At 40.2% G+C, this 17,342-nt stretch overlaps 1 protein-coding gene across 1 annotated transcript in view; it reads right to left on the bottom strand.

Moving 5' to 3' along the window:
- Positions 1 to 267: 267 nt before the first annotated feature.
- Positions 268 to 17,342, bottom strand: part of ARHGDIB (Rho GDP dissociation inhibitor beta) — a 19,182-nt gene continuing 2,107 nt past the window's right edge. The window contains exons 2-6 of the mRNA XM_025455191.3: positions 9,796 to 9,979; positions 9,060 to 9,143; positions 6,428 to 6,504; positions 3,002 to 3,065; positions 268 to 970 (exon numbers count right to left, since the gene is read on the bottom strand). Of these exons, the coding sequence (XP_025310976.1) occupies positions 771 to 970; positions 3,002 to 3,065; positions 6,428 to 6,504; positions 9,060 to 9,143; positions 9,796 to 9,973 (603 nt within the window). The 5' untranslated portion in view covers positions 9,974 to 9,979 and the 3' untranslated portion in view covers positions 268 to 770. The remainder of the gene's footprint in view (positions 971 to 3,001; positions 3,066 to 6,427; positions 6,505 to 9,059; positions 9,144 to 9,795; positions 9,980 to 17,342) is intronic.

Raw genomic sequence — 17,342 nt, 5'->3', positions numbered from 1 at the left:
AAATCCAAGATAGGATTCCCAGAGGCAGTGAGATATATATAGGTCTCAAGCTCAGGAGGAAGTTCCAAATGTACTACTATAGAGTAAAATAATTCCAGATTTCTACCACTCAGATTCTGAATATTCATTGCTCATCACACTAGAACAGGGAGACAAAACCTTCTCTGCTGTGTCCAGCCCACATGCCCTCTGAGGAAACTCATGAATATAAATGATTTAGTTATCATATTTGTTCAAAGGAAGAAAGCAGGGAAATGAAGGTCTCAGTCAGATCATACAACTGTTTTATTTACTCTCTTGTGCTCTTTACAGTGTCTCCCAGAAAAGAAGAACCCCAACTGGTAGGGAATGTGATTAGGGACCTTCATTGAGCCAGCAGCAACCACAGAAGAATCCAGGGTTGGGAATGAGCTACTGGAACCCAAGGCAAAAGGACTGTTAGTGATAGTTTGCCTATTTCCTGGCCTCTAGTTGCTCAAATGGGAAAAATAGAAGGAACTATTAAATGACTGGGTATTGAAATGAAGAATTTTGAAGATCTGGTCATGATGGGGGACCAGAAGGAATGGGCAGGATTAAAGTCTGGGTTTTAAGCATCTTGTGCTAGTGAACACTTTGAGAGACATGGTGCCTTAAGATACATTGATAACAGAAAGTGGGGAGCATTGAGGAAGGGATCCAGCTGTGAATGGGGGGAGGGATGGGGTAGTGAACATGACTGAGAAGGTACTTCTGGGTGGCAGGGTAGGGAAAGGGATGGGCAGATGCACTCATTCTGTCCACTCCTTCTTAATGGACAGGTTCCACTCCCAAGTAAGGTGGTCATGCTTGTCATCATCAGTGAAGAAGGACTTGTTGTGGTAAGTGCCTCGAGCCAGCATGCCCTTGGGAGCCTCCTCAGCTGGAGTCAGGAACTCATACTCTTCTGGCCGAGGCCCGTAGCTGCCAACCATAAATGTTGCTTTATCCACTAGGAAGAAAGAAAAGTTCATTAGGGGAAGAGTCAGACAGAAGAAAAGCAAACACAGAAAACTGGAACATTTGGAGTACAGCCTACGGCGATCAAACCCAAAAGCCATAGTTTCCAAGCCTGGCTAAACATCAGATTTACCTGGGGTATTTTTTTTTTCCTTTAAAATATTTTTTTATTGGAGTGTCTTTTAATAATACAGTTTCACTTTCAGGGACTATGGATCAGTAATCTGCTATGAGCAGTGCCAAGAATCAGTGCATTTATTTATTTATTCATTCATTCATTTATATATTTATTTATTTAAAAGATTTTATTTGAGAAAGTGAATGAGAAAGAGCACAAGAAAGGGGAGGGTCAGAGGAAGAGGGAGAAGCAGACTCCTTGTTGGGCAGGGAGCCTGACCCCAGGACCCTGAGATCAGTACCTGAGACAAGGGCAGACGCTTAACCGACTGAGCCACCCAGGCACCCCAAGAATCAATGTTTTTAAAAAACATCACAGCTGATGCTGTCAGGAAAGTTGGGAAATCAGCACCTTAAATCCATGGGGATCAAGACCCTTCTTTTATGGAGATATAGCAGATTATACCATTAAAAGTCCCTCATTAATTGGGATCTGAGTTCTGGTCTCAGCTTTGCAATCACTTACAGCACATAACATTTCTGGGACTCTGCTTCTTTTTATATACAGTGAGCCTCAAGGGTCTTCTACCTACAACTCTCATTCTATGAACATATTAGTTGGGGGGGGTAAGGTAACAGCTGGTGATCGGAATGAACAGAACTCATGAATGGAAATACCAGATGGAAGGGGGAAGTCAATAATTTGGTTAAAAAAAAGTGAAGAACTGGTTCAAATGTTGAAAATAGCGAACCAAAGTTATTAATAGGTGAATAACGGGGATATATATTTAAAAAGGTAGGGCATTAGAAAGAATAACTAAAGGTCAGTAGGTACACAGGCAGGCAATGTGTACTTAGATGTTCAGTGTTGTCAATAAGTTTGGAGGAACAGCTACAGGCATATCATCATCCTCTTGCCTAAGTGAGGCAACATAATCTCTATACCCAAAGGAAAATAGGAAACTGAACTATTTTTTTCATGAGACTCGGTACTGGAAAGACCAGTTAAGATCTTCCAGGTCAACAATCTTCTGTGGGATTTGGATAGTGGAGTGGTCGTCTATGTCATGAAAATTTGTCAAACAATTTTTCCCCTAATCCTTTGTTTAGTAATTTGGTGGAACTGACTTGTGCCTTACTGCTTCACACCCCTGGAAGAAGAGAGCACCCAAGGTAAAAGGGAACTGTATAAGTACTTCTATCACCTTTCCAAATTTCATTTCTCCCTGCCGATAATAATGGAAGGAAACTGAAGACAGTTCCCCAAGGCAGCTACAGTTTAGGTACAATTTGTCAAGTGCAACTGCAGATCATATGTCATATTATGTCTCAATCATAGCTTTTCTTAATTTAGAAAGAATTCTATTTCTTTGTTTTAAAAATTAAGTGCTGCCCCCCCACCCCCACTCCACACCTGCCCACATGCTACTGCCAACTCCTATTCCCAAAAAACACGCCACTGGATAGATCCTTCCAGTCTTGGATTTCTCTGACACTTAGGTTTATACCTGTGAACTGCTTCTTTTAAAAGATTTTTTTTTAATTTTTCTTTTTCTTTTTTTTTCTTTCTTTCTTTTTTTTTTTTTTAACTTTTGAGGGTATTTTAATATAGTCCATTTTTATTCAAACTTATCTTGGTTACACTTCTTCTTTATGAATAATAAGCTTAAATCACGGAAGCTGAATGCTGAAGGTTAGTGGTTGATCGAGTCTAAACTCGGTCTCTGAATGTAGGCTTTGCCATTAATGTCTAGGTTAGAGGTATATGTGTGCTCCTTCCTGGGAGAGTGTCCAAAGCTTTTTGTCAGATTTTTAAATGAGTCTATGACTACAATTATTAATAAGCAGAAGTTTAAGTATCAGCAGGGAGCAGAGTTTGGGAAAGCGTGAAGTGCGGGTCCCTTACCTTTCACCCCAGTCCGATAGGTATGTTGAACGTATTTCAGGCCTGACACAATATCCCTGTTCACCTGTAGGCAGGAAGGATCCAAGCAACTCAGATTAAAAATGGTCTTCATTTTTCCTTATCTTTCATGCTTATCCTACCTAGCTGAGTCTTCTTTGAAGCTGAAGGAAGGTTAAGATTTCGTTCAGAGTAAGTGTTATTATTTTCATTTAGTGTGGTGGTGAGGCAGAGATTGGAGAGGAGATCACAAGACTCGACATTGCCAATTTGGTTTTAATCATCAAATACTGTGCTATTCGGTTTGGGAGTGGGGTGTGTTTAATTAGAACATTGTCTCAATATTCTTCATTACATTTTTCCTTCCTCTAAAAGTCCAAAGAATGATCTTGAGCTCTCCCTCCCTGATACTGCTGGCCAGAAGACCATCCTTGTCTCAGCAAAGGCTACAAAGGTACCAATGGAAAATGTTATATAAATACCTGAAAACCCTAACCTCAGAAATGATCCACCTAGCATGAAAAACAAACAACAAGGAAAAAAGCTATAATGAAAATTGAGTCTAGAAGATGGTTGCACCCATAATTTCCCTGAGATTGGAGTCTAATGATGAGAAGATGGGCCCCCAGAAACATCTTCCCTACATATAAATAATGGGTGAAATCCACTCATGTCTGGCAAGCATTTTGGATGTCTGTCCTTTTCAGATGTTGTCAGAGATGTCACCACTTCCCCAGGCCTTTCAAAGAAAGGTCACTAAAACAGGATGAAAATATACAGAGCACAAGCACTTTGTTTTTCCATGATTCATTTTACTTAGGATTGAACTGGGCTGTCCATTAATTTTATACAGCACTCATGTTTATACAAACAAAACGGAGGTTGCGTCAGAACTGGAGAGCTTAGTTAATTGTTTGCCAAGATGAAGAATGAAAGCATCTTCAAATAATTTCTCCCAATAGTAATTATGGCTGCCTATTTGTTTTGGTCAGAGTAATTAAACCAATTTTTCAGTGCTACATTTTGTTTCATTGGTGATGAGCTAGCACAGCAGCAAACACTGCTGGCTTAGGTTCTAGACTGTCACTCGGTAAAATCTATAGTATAAATCTATCAAAAGCAGACAGAATGGAAACAGCTTCATCAAAGAAATTGTGCTAAAATGACACCCAAACATTCTGATTACTCTGCCAGATGTGGCTCATACAAATAGGAAAAAAGGGAATGCATTTTCTAGAAGTCTCTCAGCTAGTCCTTTGGGCCTCATGGGAGATGTGGTCTGGTGGCAAAAAGACTAAAAAACAGGAATGGCAATCGTTATTCAGCAATAAGGACTTCAAAGCAGAATCCTCTGTTTTTCTACTGCTCCATAGAGGGTTCGTTCTATCTATCTATCTATCTATCTATCTATCTATCTATCTATCTATCTATCATCTATCTATCTGACAGGGTGGGAGGGGCAGAGGGAGAGGGAGTGAATCTTAAGTGGGCTCCATGCCTAGGACAGGCCTAATATGGGGCTCGATCTCAGAACCTTAAGATCATGACCTGAGCTGAAATCAAGAGTTGGATGCTTAACCACTTAACTGACTTAGCCACCCGGGTGCCCCAAGGGATCTTTTAATATAAATATGTTTGAGATGAGTAAGAGAAAAGTATGAATATTCATAGTATTCTCTTCTTCCATCTGCGTGCCCCGCTATATTGCTCTCTTTCTTCCCAGAAGGAAGAAGCCTTAGTGACATGACAGCTATGGAAGTCAGAGAGAATGTACTGCATTTCCTTGGGAAGCAGGAGGAAAAGGCAAAGAAATTAAAAGAAACATCCCAGGCCAAGTTTTAGAGAGAGCCATGAAGTTTGCGGGGAATAAAGAGAACACCGAGTGCAATTAGGAGAAAGATAATGCAAGAGGGTTTTAGGATGTGTTGCTGGTGTTATAAATGCAAATTGTCTTAGATATTTTTCAACAGATGTCAGTAAAGATTTAAATTGGTTCTCAATTATTTCCAATTTTAAGCTGGTGTTTCTTCTAACGGTTGCTTCACACTAGGACTGGCCACAGATTGGTTCAACTTTGTGTGGGTCACACACAGAGAGTGGTTTTTCTCTTAAGAAAATGCTAAGCCTCTGAAGCAGATGGGACTTGAAAACTCCTTTCTGTACCCTCTTCTTCCATCACCTTAATGCATAATACCGACTACTACATTCTCTTCTGCCTTCCCAACCATAGCTGAAGCCCATACCCCAGACTTTTCCTTCTGATCTTATTCCCATCAAAATTTACCTGTCCTGTTTCATTTGGTACAAACTGGCTTACTAAATTGACAAATTAAGATAGTAGCACTAATGATTAAAAATTCAACCAGTGTGTAACCCATCCTAAGACTATTTGGATATAATGCCTTGGATATAATTCTAGGCATATTTGGATATAATATCAGACTCTCAGGTACTACAATAATAAATAATACTATAGGAAACAAGCAAGTGAACCATAGCTCAGTGCATATTATAGAGTAGGTGTCAACAAATATTTTCAGAATGAAATTATTTTGAGGCATATTTATATATGGTACTCAGTGATTGTTCACAGACCCTGAATGAGGGGGGAAAAAAGAGCCCAGTGTTCAAACACAGAGAGCAGATGGGATCTTCCTTGGTGGCCCTAAAGAATATGCTGAGAAGGGCAACCAAGGCAAATATAAGCAACTAAGAGCAAATAGTACATTTCTGACTTATTTGTTTTCAGCCAAGATTATTTTCCTTTTTTGCTTTTGCTGTTCACTGGGGGAATATGTCTATTCATTATATGTCAATTTATCTCCTGTTTAGTATTTGCTCTTACCTATTTGCTTGCTCCACAACTATAATTGTAATTTCCAGTTATTTACCAAGGTCCACACTCCCTGGATTTATATAATCCTTGAGCAATTAGAACTAAGACTCTCTATCTGTTCCATTTCTTACTATTAATTGATTCATACATTTATTGATTCCTCAATACATATTCACTAAATATGTAAAAAGTTAAATTTTACATATTTACATAAATTACATAGTTTTGTGTAAAACATTGGAAAAATGAGATATATAATCTCTCCTTTCTCAGGGTGCTTGGGCTGTACAGGGAAGAAATGGCACAAATGGTACAAGATAAAGCAGGGAGTACTTCATGGATGGGAGCATCCAGAGTTCCCAGTGGGTGAAGTGATCAGCAGAGATTTCAAGGAGAAGGTTCTGGTAGGGCAAAGGTGTGAAGTAATGGTGGGCCTCAACAGGTCGAGCTCAGAATTGGGGAGAGTACAGTCCAGATCCAGGGGAAAAAACCACAAAAACTATGACAACATAATGCAAGACATTTGATTTTTTCTTTCTCTGATTATAGGAAGAATGCAGACTTTATAAATACATGCAGGGCAAGATACTTACTTTGAAGTGAATTTTGACTCTGTATTCAACACCTTCCTTTAGCACAAAAGTTTCTTTTTTGAGGGCTTCAAGATCCCCTGTAGAACAGATTAAGAGTTTATTCTCCTCAGAAGGAGAAACACAAGGAGATGATTGAAGTTTAAACCCCAGAGCTGTTTGCTGGGCCCATCACAACATGGTGCACGTGAACCTCAACTTGAAGAATATTTGAGATTACACACGTACATGCACACACATAGGCACATAGGCACCTGCCCTTGAAATGGCTGAAATCTTACAGCTAGATATGAAAAAAATGTGATAGCACTCCCCCCCCAAGTTTGATGATAATGCTAAAATATACAAGGTATTGTCATCAAAGAGTTATGTACAACAATGTCTTTTTTTTTTCTTTTTTAAAGTAGGCTCCATGCCCAATGTGGGGCTTGAATTCATGACCTCATGATTGAGGGATGCATACTCTACCAACTGAGCCAAATAGCTGCCCTGACAATGTCTTTCTAATTGTAAGTAATAAAAACAGATTTCAATCAGTCATCCCAGAGGAAAGCCTGAATTACCCTTTTATTTTCTCTATTGAAAATGATATTGTATATGTGGCCAAACAAAGAGATGATTAAAGAATATGTCCCTGCCCTTCAAATAAATAAATAAAAGAAAAATATAAGAGTATCAGCTATTTGGTTTTGTAGATTTGGTGACATCTGTGGCATTTTCTAGCTTTAAAAAATTTACTTGTTTGGCTCCTTTTTATTGTTCTAAACATACATTCACTTTTGTACTTAACTTTGCATTTGCATTTGTAATCTCACATTATTTTTCTTCAGGAAAGTCACTTAAGTGATAAAAACTTTGGCCCCATAAAACCAGGATCTGACTCTGATTCTGGTACTCTGGTTAGAGACGTAAGCACTCTCTGTTCTTCTCCCAGTGTGATCCTGTACCATCTGACTTCGGGGGTGAGTGTATGTGTGCATGTGTCTCTCTCTGTGTGTGTTTTATTTAGTTCTGTGCATGTGCTTCATACCATGTATATGTGTGCACATGTGTATATATACACACACTATGTGTATATAGTATGTATATAATAAATATACTATATGTTTTGTATATATACTATATATCATGCGTATTATATGTATATGTGATGTATATATAATGTATATATGTATATATATTTACACACTATGTATATGTAGTATATATATTATTTGTATATAATAAATATATTATATATTTTTATATATTCTATACATTATATATGTATATACACATACACACTATGTGTGTACTGCATATATGTATTATATGTATATAATATACTATGTATTTTGTATATATACTATATATATTATGTGTATTATATATATGTGTATGTGTGTGTGCATATATATACACACACATATATATGCACACACACGCTAGGCTTCAACTCAGCAGCTTCTTGGTGACAGAAAACCATATTTGGGCATCCCGATGCTAAGAAAGTGAAAGAAATTGAGTTTTCCCTGCAATGTCATCAGGCCCATTGATTTCCTTAGTGCTAATTCAGACCTTATCTCACAAACTGACGGTTATACCTGGTAATGTTACACAATTTCACACAGGAAGAGGCCTGAGTCCTGGTGAGAGAGCGAGAGAGAGCGAGAGAGAGAGATTGTCCTAGAGAGATACTAGAAGGTGGGGGTAGTTGAATTTATGTCTGCTGTAATGATTTCAGTTGAAGGGGAAGTGTGTCTTCTCAGCCTCTGATTTCCTCCTTCAGACAAATAAGCCCATATAAGGTCAAGAGTGGATATGTCCTGTGAGAGGGGAATCACCTAGCTGCTAAGGAGTCATGCTTTCCTCTGTCTCATGAGACCACCTTTTGATTCTGGGAATAATGTTCTTTTTCCCTGAAGATCTGCCTCAGATGCCTCCAACCTCCTGGCTCTGTGGCCCTTCCCTCATTCCTCTCAGATGCACATTGCCTCCAAAATACCCACCTTCTCAGCCTCTATCTCCATAAGATTTAAGTATCAGGCAAGGACTTGACCCTTGTCACAATAAGAGGAAAGGAAATAACACCTTAATTTGTACATCTTTAGTGGGGGAAGTTGCTTATACAAGAATCAGAGCTTTAAGCTAAAATGGTACTTAACCGTGGAATTCCCAGCACTAATTGAAAGGTTTTAGATTGCTCCTTGCTTTCAGGTAAGTTCTTGAGTTGATATAAGATCAATATTCTCTGATATTTAGATTGTATGAATATTACTTTTCAGAAGCATACAGCTTGATTCTTAATATTTCCATCATCAGTCTTTTTATGTGAATAGTAAGTCATTCCCATGCTGCTGTGTGGAGATAAAAATCTGAAGTAAATATAATGATACAAGTAAATATATCCAATACTTATGACTGTACTGTCTGTCTTCCATTACATAGAGACAGAGATTGGATTTTTCATTAAGCACGGTAAATACTGTGTACTGTGAGAGCAATGATTTGTGAACTGGTCCTAGCATATGTTTCTTTGGGATTCACCTTAGTGGCGCTTCCTTTTACTGGGAGGGGGACAGAGAGTAAATGTTCCCAGAGATTAAGTTTCCCCTATCACTGGGCCCCTTTGAGCAGAACAGATGTGTCCACTTACCAGTGAGGTCCATGGTGATCGGTCCTGGGGCACTCTCACAAACCAGGGTAAGCCGGGTGACCGTGACATTGGGGGCTGTTGGGTCTGCAGGATTCAAAAAAGAATGTAAACATAGAGAAAAGACATGTGTGTACAGTGTATGTGTATCTTTTGAGTAGAAGAGAGGGAACATAAAAAGAAAAGTGATATCTCTATCCGGAGTGGCAACAGAAATGGAAGGGGCAGGTTCATCATGTCAGTCGTAATGACCTTATAAATTAGAGCAGTGCTATTTCTGCTTCAGACACTTGTAGGTCTGCCTTAGTTACCAACAGCAAACATTTCCTGGGTGGCTGTGGGCAAGTTCCTCTGCTAGGGCACTGCCCATCTACATCTTTTTCTGCTGTTGTGTCTGTGAAAGAGATGAATGGTTAGGAAAGGAAGGAGTGAGAAAGAGAAGGAGAGAAAATGTGAGAGGATGGAGAGAATACAATTTTAAGTGGTAGTCTGGAATTCTTTCTAAATCCCCCTCATGTGTAATTTTTGCTTCTTTCAATGCTGACTTGCATTTTCTCTCCAAAAAAAAACGTCATCCGATAGCCCATAACTTTATGTAGCACATATAGATTGTGCCTCACTCACTTAGCTCTGGTAACATTTGGTACTCTGTCTTCTGCAGCTGCTCCTGAGTTCCTGAAATCTATGCCTTATAGGGCTCCTTCCACCTGTCCCCCATCCCCCCCCACCCCACATATACCTGCCACCACAGGGCCGTCCCCCAGGAGTGTTTTCTTGTATTTGATTAGACTTTCATCATCTTTGTCCATCTCCTGTAGCTCTTTCAGGGATTTCTGGGGTGGAGGCTTATAGTTGAGCTTGCTGTCCAGCTCATCGACATCCTCCTCCAGGTGTGCTTCTGGGGCCTTTTCAGTCATTTTGATCTATTTCAGAGAGAGAGAGAGAGAGAGAGAGAATGATAGTCCATTATCCAAAAGTCAGTGGATATGAAAAATGTCTTTGGGCCTTCTGGTAGCACCAACCTTGACCTAACTGACTTCTGTAGTCATCAGTGATTTTCCAGGGCATTTTTCCCCCTAGTTTAATCTCACTACTTTTTATGCAATAAGCATAGAAAGCATTTGGTCTTTTCTCTGACCTTCCTGAATTTCTCTGTACTGTGACCAATGTCTCCTATTCATTGAGTAGAACTGACAAGAATGAAATAGCTCATTTGTGAATAATGTACAAGTGAAACAACATAACACAAGTGATCCCAACTAATGAGCAGATAGCCCCAGTTCAAACAATTCTAGAAATAACCACAGTCCTCTAAATCCAGCCACTACTTTAGTGTCAGAGCTCTTAGCATTGTATAATCTCTGTGATGATGATTTCAAAACACAGGGAGCTAAAGTAATGGTTGGCTTCTTCCCGTTATTGAATTTTTCTCTGAACTCCTGAAATACTTCAAAGGTAAGTCATGCAGCATTGTAGGCCCCCGTGACACCTGCCTGAGGTGTCTGAATGGTTTCCATCCAACACCGCTAATAACTCCCTGAAGGCAGATACCAGGTTCTGTGTTTCTCCTGAATCTCTCATAATAATTGAATAGTTTAGACAATTTATCAACCCCCATTGTTTGATATATTTGGATCTACACCTAAGGATCTTCTGTTCTTTTGAAATGACATAAAATACCAAAAGACTCTTTAAGTTCCTCCAGACAAGATGGTAAAGATTAGCATGTCTTTATTTTACTTTTACCTTTCATTGATCTCTCTTTTTTAGATCCCCTTCCCTTTGAGTATCTCCCTTACCTCACCAGATTGCTAGTGACTTTATGCTCTAAGACCTCACCTGGGCAAATCCTGGAGTCTCCTTCCCTTATCACCTCCACTTATTTGCTATGTGTTAAAATATTGAGGGGGAGATTCTAATAGGATTATTCACCCTTAATTGTTAGTGACTGAATAATAGATTTAAAAATTAATTTGTTTTAACATATGTATAGTCAGAGATTTTCAGAGCAGAAAAGACCCCTAAAGGTGAGATATTCCAACCTGCCATGCAATCATTGAGAAAACTGCAATTTAGAGGTTAAGAGAAATGCCCAAATTTCCATAGCTGGATGAACTGCAGAGTCCTAATAAACTAGAAGAATTTCAGGCCTGTGGCTGGCAGCAATGGAGCTATTTAGGGAAACACGGGAGGGATTTGGGCAAGGAGATAATTTCCTGATTTCCTGTAATCTTCCCCCAAGAGTAAGTGTCTTCCCTGCCTGTGGTTAAAGACTACATTGATCCTAAGTGGCACAACTCTAGACAATATCCAGCACATCTCATCCTGAGTGACTTTGCAAACCTCTGTAAAGTTCCTCAGGGGGTGAAGCTATCTCTGGCCAAAATCAGCTGAGGTTTTGAGTTTCAATGTCTCCATCATTGGCATTAGAAAGGAAAATAATTTGGAAGTGAAATCAAGCAAAAACAATTTTAGCAGAAAAAGAAGAAAAAAAACAGAATAAAAAGAAATGCTATCTCTCAGTGCGTCAATCCTCTTCTAGCAAAATAGCAGGCCAAGCACCATCAGCTTGATCAAGTCTGCAAACAGCATTGCAATGCCCAGGTCTACTTCTCGTGCAGGAAGGAAACATGCAGGCTTGTTCCTATGGCAACTCTTGCCTCAGCTGAAGACTCAGCACCACTCATAGCTAAGCCTCTTGAGAACAGCGTAATAAAGATTGTGACCAGGTCAACTGGTATTCCAAACAACACTCAGGGAAAGTGAATGGACTGCTTGGAAAAATAATAAGGATGCAGTGGGTGGATATTGGAGGTTCTGGGGCATTTGAGGACAATCACTAAGGGGCAGATGAAGAGCAGTCCAGATGAGATTAATCAGGAGAGAGAGGTTCTCCTCTGGTGATATCCAGGACCCTGACAAGATACCCAGAGTGGAAGTCACATGACAAATAGGTGGACAGATCATCAGGAAGCCTTTCTACAGATGAGGATGTCTTGGATCTCTTGGACAGGCCTTTCTGGAATATATTGCTTGGTTCTAACAAGTCACCTGCAGAAGGTAACAACATCACACCCACCCACTAACTAGCTCCAGGTGATTTCCATAACCTGCAGGGAATTACTATTCTGCACCCTGAAATCTCAATTTTGAAAGGAGAATGAGAGAGAGAGAGAGAGAGAGAAGGGGAGAGAAAAAGACAAAGACATGATCTAGGACAGGATTTGACCACATCTGTGTGATCATTGGCAAGTCAATTTATTAGTCTTCTAGATCTTGAGATTTTTATTAGTACTTCTGAGACTTATGTCAATTCTAAATTTCCTTGATTCATTGCAAACAGATAGATAATAATTGCTTCATAAAAATGAAACACAAATTTATTTGAAAGGCGTATAATAGCAGAAGATAACTTGAGATTCTGTATTGCTGCAGTAAAGAGGAGGAAATTCAGGACCACACTGAGATAATGTTAATTATATAGCATGCGAAAAAGAGATATAAAGCCAGATGAGTCCAAACCAGCTCAAATCTGATTAGAAAAAGATAAAAACATAATAATACAGCAAATAAAGAACTAGAAAAACAATTCTCCAGGAAAGCTTCTTTAAAACATAATATTTGATGATCACCACATACTCTCCAAAGTGGAGAAGGAGTTGGAAGATGGACAACTACTATGGACTGATTGATGGTTCTTAATCTTTTTGGAAATTACAGGTCTTTTAAAAAATCTGATGAAAGTCACAATCCTCATAAAAGGACAAAAAGGATATGCCCATGAGATGGTGTATGCAGTCCAGAGACATTACTGGAGTCCAAGTTTAGAAACATGACCTTGAAACTGTGATTTCTTGGAAACATGAAGCAGAGAGTTGAACGTTAAAGAGGAAGCTTGCTTCTTTCGGAAGCCTGGCCAAATCAGCGACCCAACCTAGCTTCCAGGCAAGAATCATGTTTATCAAACCCCAAATGCTGGATATGTAGAAGCAGAAGGAGAAATCAGATAACGTCTGTATTTGAAAGAATATGAACCCAAGCCCGGTTGGGGAGCAAATGTGCCTGGGGTGCAGCTCTTTAGGGGAAGATTTTCATGGTCAATCTAGTTGATTTTGGATAATTATCTCTTCATTGAACTACATCTCATCATGCATGGGTGTTGGCTCTGGCTTTGATACTAATCTGCTGTAACACCTTGAGCAAATAGTTCAACCACTGTGGGTCTTATTCTCCTCTTGAGGTTTGGGGGGTTGGAGCAGACCACCTCTAGGTGTGTTCTTTTTCGAAGCTCTCCACCTGTAGATTTGTCCTGCCCTGCAGCCCTGAGTCAGGGACAGATGAAGAGCAACCCAGATGAGATTAATCGTTAGAGAGAGCTTCAGACATTCAGTTACCTTATTTCACTTGTGTACATAAGAGACTTAGCCAATCTCGGTTTGAATATCTCAAATTTGCGTGAACTCTCCAAAGAAACTGCATTTTTAAAAAAGATTTTATTTATTTATTCATGAGAGACACAGAGAGAGAGGCAGAGACACAGGCAGAGGGAGAAGCAGGCTCCACGCAGGAAGCCCAATTCAGGACTCGATCCCGGGACTCCAGGATCATGTCCTGGGCTGAAGGCTGGCCCTAAGCCGTGGAGCCACCCAGGGTCCCCAGGAACTGCATTTTTAATTCCACAATTCACCTCTGGGAAACCTCAGATTCTGCTGAAGCCTCAGCCATAATGGCTTATGTAGTTAGTAGATAATAATTTCCCAAACTCTGTGTACATACTGAGTCACACACATCAGTCTTCTCTCTTTATCCCCCTCATTTTTCTGTGGGCTATGCCTGTGAAAGGGAGACTAGGCATTTTACAGAAATTCTACAACTACCTTCAAGTATCCAAAGAACACCTGTCTTTATCATTGATGATGATAATTATATTAGTTATCATACACAGTGCTAAATGCTTTCTTGAGGATTATCTCATTGGTCCTTACTACAGTCTCGAGGGTGGGTATTATCATCATTCTCTTACAGGTTAGGAAACTAAAGCTCAGTTAAGTAACTTGCCCAAGCTGACCTGTTGTGTGAGGAGCAGAATTACCATCTGAGCCAGGTTGTCTGGCTTGCAGGTGCTATGTCTGTTGCTCTAGCTGTCTCCAGTAAGAAGTAAAAATGAAATTGTAGAACCCATTAGTCATCTTGGGACCCTATCCTGAGAGTGCCCAGGCAGAGGGAAATGTGCTTCTTTGCAAAACTCTGCAGGCTTTACCGAGACAGAGAGGCATCACATAAAGAGGATTTCAGGGCAACTCTGTCCCGTGTCACCTTGCACAAGTCCCTGAACCTCTCTGCACTCCAGTTTTGCCCTCTGCAAAATGAAATCATTGCATTTGGGTGGTGATACGAGAGCGAAGTGGGGGGGGGGGCTCTGGAGAACCTCCCTTTGGGCTAGTCCAAGGATGATGGCATTGGCTCTTTATTTGTTTTCTGGTCCACAATGTCTGGTTGGTTGTTTCGAATGGGCAGTTTTCTACAAAATGAGTACAGAATAAATAAAGAAGTTTCAGAGTGGTAGGACAAGAAAAAAGAAAAAAAGAAAAAAAAATCATTGCATCAGAAGGATCTCTGAAGCCTCTTCCTACTTCAGTGACTTGAATGCTCCTTAATTTAAAGAAGCCTCTGAAATGAGAAAAGAAAAGAGGAAGTGGAGGTGGGGTTGGGGAGAACCCAGTCCATCTGTGTAGAACTTTCTGGCTGGCCTTTTCTCACCTTCCTCTGCAGCTCACCCACTGTCCTACAAAGAGCAGAGGTGTTTTGTTTCTTTGGAGGTCATTTTGAGTTTGGTTTTTTACACAGTGAAAGTGAAATGGAGAATGAACAATTACATGTTTAACGAGGTTAGTTAGTATGGAATCTGTCAGGCCCCAAAACACATATTTTGTGTGTGTGTGTGTATGTGTGAGTATGTGTGTGTGTTTGGTACTCATTACCTTTGTTTTTTACTTCACAGGTGCCTCCACAGATGAATTTTCACAGCGAAGCCCTCACACACTCATGTTTGCTATGCAGTGAAGCAGTGTAAGAGATAGGCGTGCTGAGATAGGAACTTAATCCTCTCAGGCCCAATTAAAATGCCACATTAAGTTAGGATGGTTACTCATGGCATGACTATGTCGAGCACAAATTGGTGGTTTTGCTTGCAAGTCCAGTGAAATGTCCAAAATACTGAAAGTGAAATACACTTGAAATACACTCTGTCCTGACATTACATTGCAGCAATGTCAGGACAGAGAACACTTGTCTGGTTCATTAATGCAGTTCCAAATAAGCAGAGGGCAAGAAAAGGTGAAACTCTTGAGTTCAGATGAAACAGATCATCTGGTTAATGCAAAGAAAGGTGATCTTCAATGCCTACTAGGATATGGACTTTGAATCCAGTGGCCAGAGATTCAAAATGTGGTTCTGTGTTGACTTATTGCAGGACTGAAGCAAATTATCAGCCACAGTGAGCCCCAGGTTTTCCACCAGTAGTGTGGGAATAATGATCTTGCTTTATGGAGTTGAAGAGTTGGAGAAAACACATGAAAATTTCTCAGACGATCCTGGCAATAGTAGATGTTCAATAAACTACCCATTCTCTTCCTCTGCTCCCTGCCCTGTGGGGCTATCTGTTCTGTTGCACAACTTCTGTGAAGCAAGGTAACTGACGCCCTAGGCACCCAATGCTTGCTCTTGGATCTGCAGTGTTGACAATGTCCACTCCTTCCATCTTAAAAATAGAATTTGTTTCTTTGAGGAGTACGGAAGAGACAAGAAGTTCTGGGAATTGCCAGGATTGTTTATTAACTGAATCAACCTTAGAATGGGACTGTCACTTTATATTTCTTTTAAAAGCTCCCATATGAACAATTTAATTTTAGATTCTATTTATTGCTCCCTTTTATAATTGAAGCCAGAGTTCACTCTGTGGATGATGAGAAATGATAAAAGACACAGGCACAGCCAGTGGACAGAATTTCCTTTGGCCCTGCAGAGATTTAACCCATGTTCCAAAGTGGCCTGATTATGCATCTAGATGTATTGGTCATGAATATGAGATAGAAAAAGGGAGATGAGAGAGAGACAGAGAAATATGTAAGTACCAGAAGTAGGGGGATTTCCATCAGAGAAGTACCTATGCAAACATCAGCATTCTCTGTCACCCTGTCACATCCTCTCCCTGCTGACTAGGATACATCTCATTTTCTCCAAACCTGGGGCTGCAGCTCTAGAAGAGGCCATGGAGAGTTGGGCCATCCCTGAAGGACTGCTGACATGGTAGAGCCAGTCAAGGATTTGGGTCTGCTTTGCTGCCTGCCTGGTGATTTAGCTTATTTGGGGAATCCAAGTTTACCCCTTGGGGCACCAGAAGCTGTCTTGGTCCTAGAGTCCTCCATGGTTTCTGAGTATGTCTTAGCAACATAGAAGGATTGGTGACTCCTGGGTTCCTCAGTGCTGCTCTCTACCATCTTATCCCTATGGAGAACATCTGAAATAGTAAAGCTGAATGAGGAGAACCAACTTGGTGTCTGAGAGGACAGTGTCTTGTTAGATACAATAAACATTAAAATCAATCATGGAGACACCTGGGTGGCTCAGTGGTTGAGCATCTGCCTTCCCCTCAGGGTGGGATCCTGGGGTCCTGGGATTGAGTCCCGCATCGGGCTCTCTGAAGGGAACCTGCTGCTCCCTCTCCCTATGTCTCTGCCTCTCTCTCTTTCTCTGTGTGTGTTTCTTATGAATAAATAAATAAAAATTAAAAAAATCAATCCAGAGAAGGGTACAGATTATTAGAAGCAGAATTCTTTAACATTTCCCTCTGTGAGAGAAATGATACACTCTTTCTCCCCTGGATATTCACAGGATACTCTCCCAACCCCAACTCCTATGCAAAAGGAAGGAGAACTCAGTGGACCCATTCAATTTGGCCGAGCATCTACCCTGTGAAGTTATTTACTATGCTCAGGATTCTCACAAATCTTTCTTTCAAATAATCCTTGATGGCAACTGCATCAAGTCAGCCATTATTGGGCAAAAGACTGTCCTGCCATAATTCCATACAGTCACTGAAGTTTTAAATCAAGTATGAAAATAAGTAAAGACATTATCACTTATGCTGAGAATATCAGCCCCTTTTAGAAAGCTCAAGTGAATTTTTACTAGCTCTGGCTATGGAAACCACAGCCCAGAGCTATTCGATCAGTGCTCACACAAGGGATGAACATTGAAGTTGTGGGAGCAACATGAGAGTCATCC

Source organism: Canis lupus, chromosome 27 (genome assembly GCF_003254725.2).
Source record: "Canis lupus dingo isolate Sandy chromosome 27, ASM325472v2, whole genome shotgun sequence".
NCBI lineage: Eukaryota > Metazoa > Chordata > Mammalia > Carnivora > Canidae > Canis > Canis lupus.
This window is presented reverse-complemented; position numbering and strand designations above follow the sequence as displayed.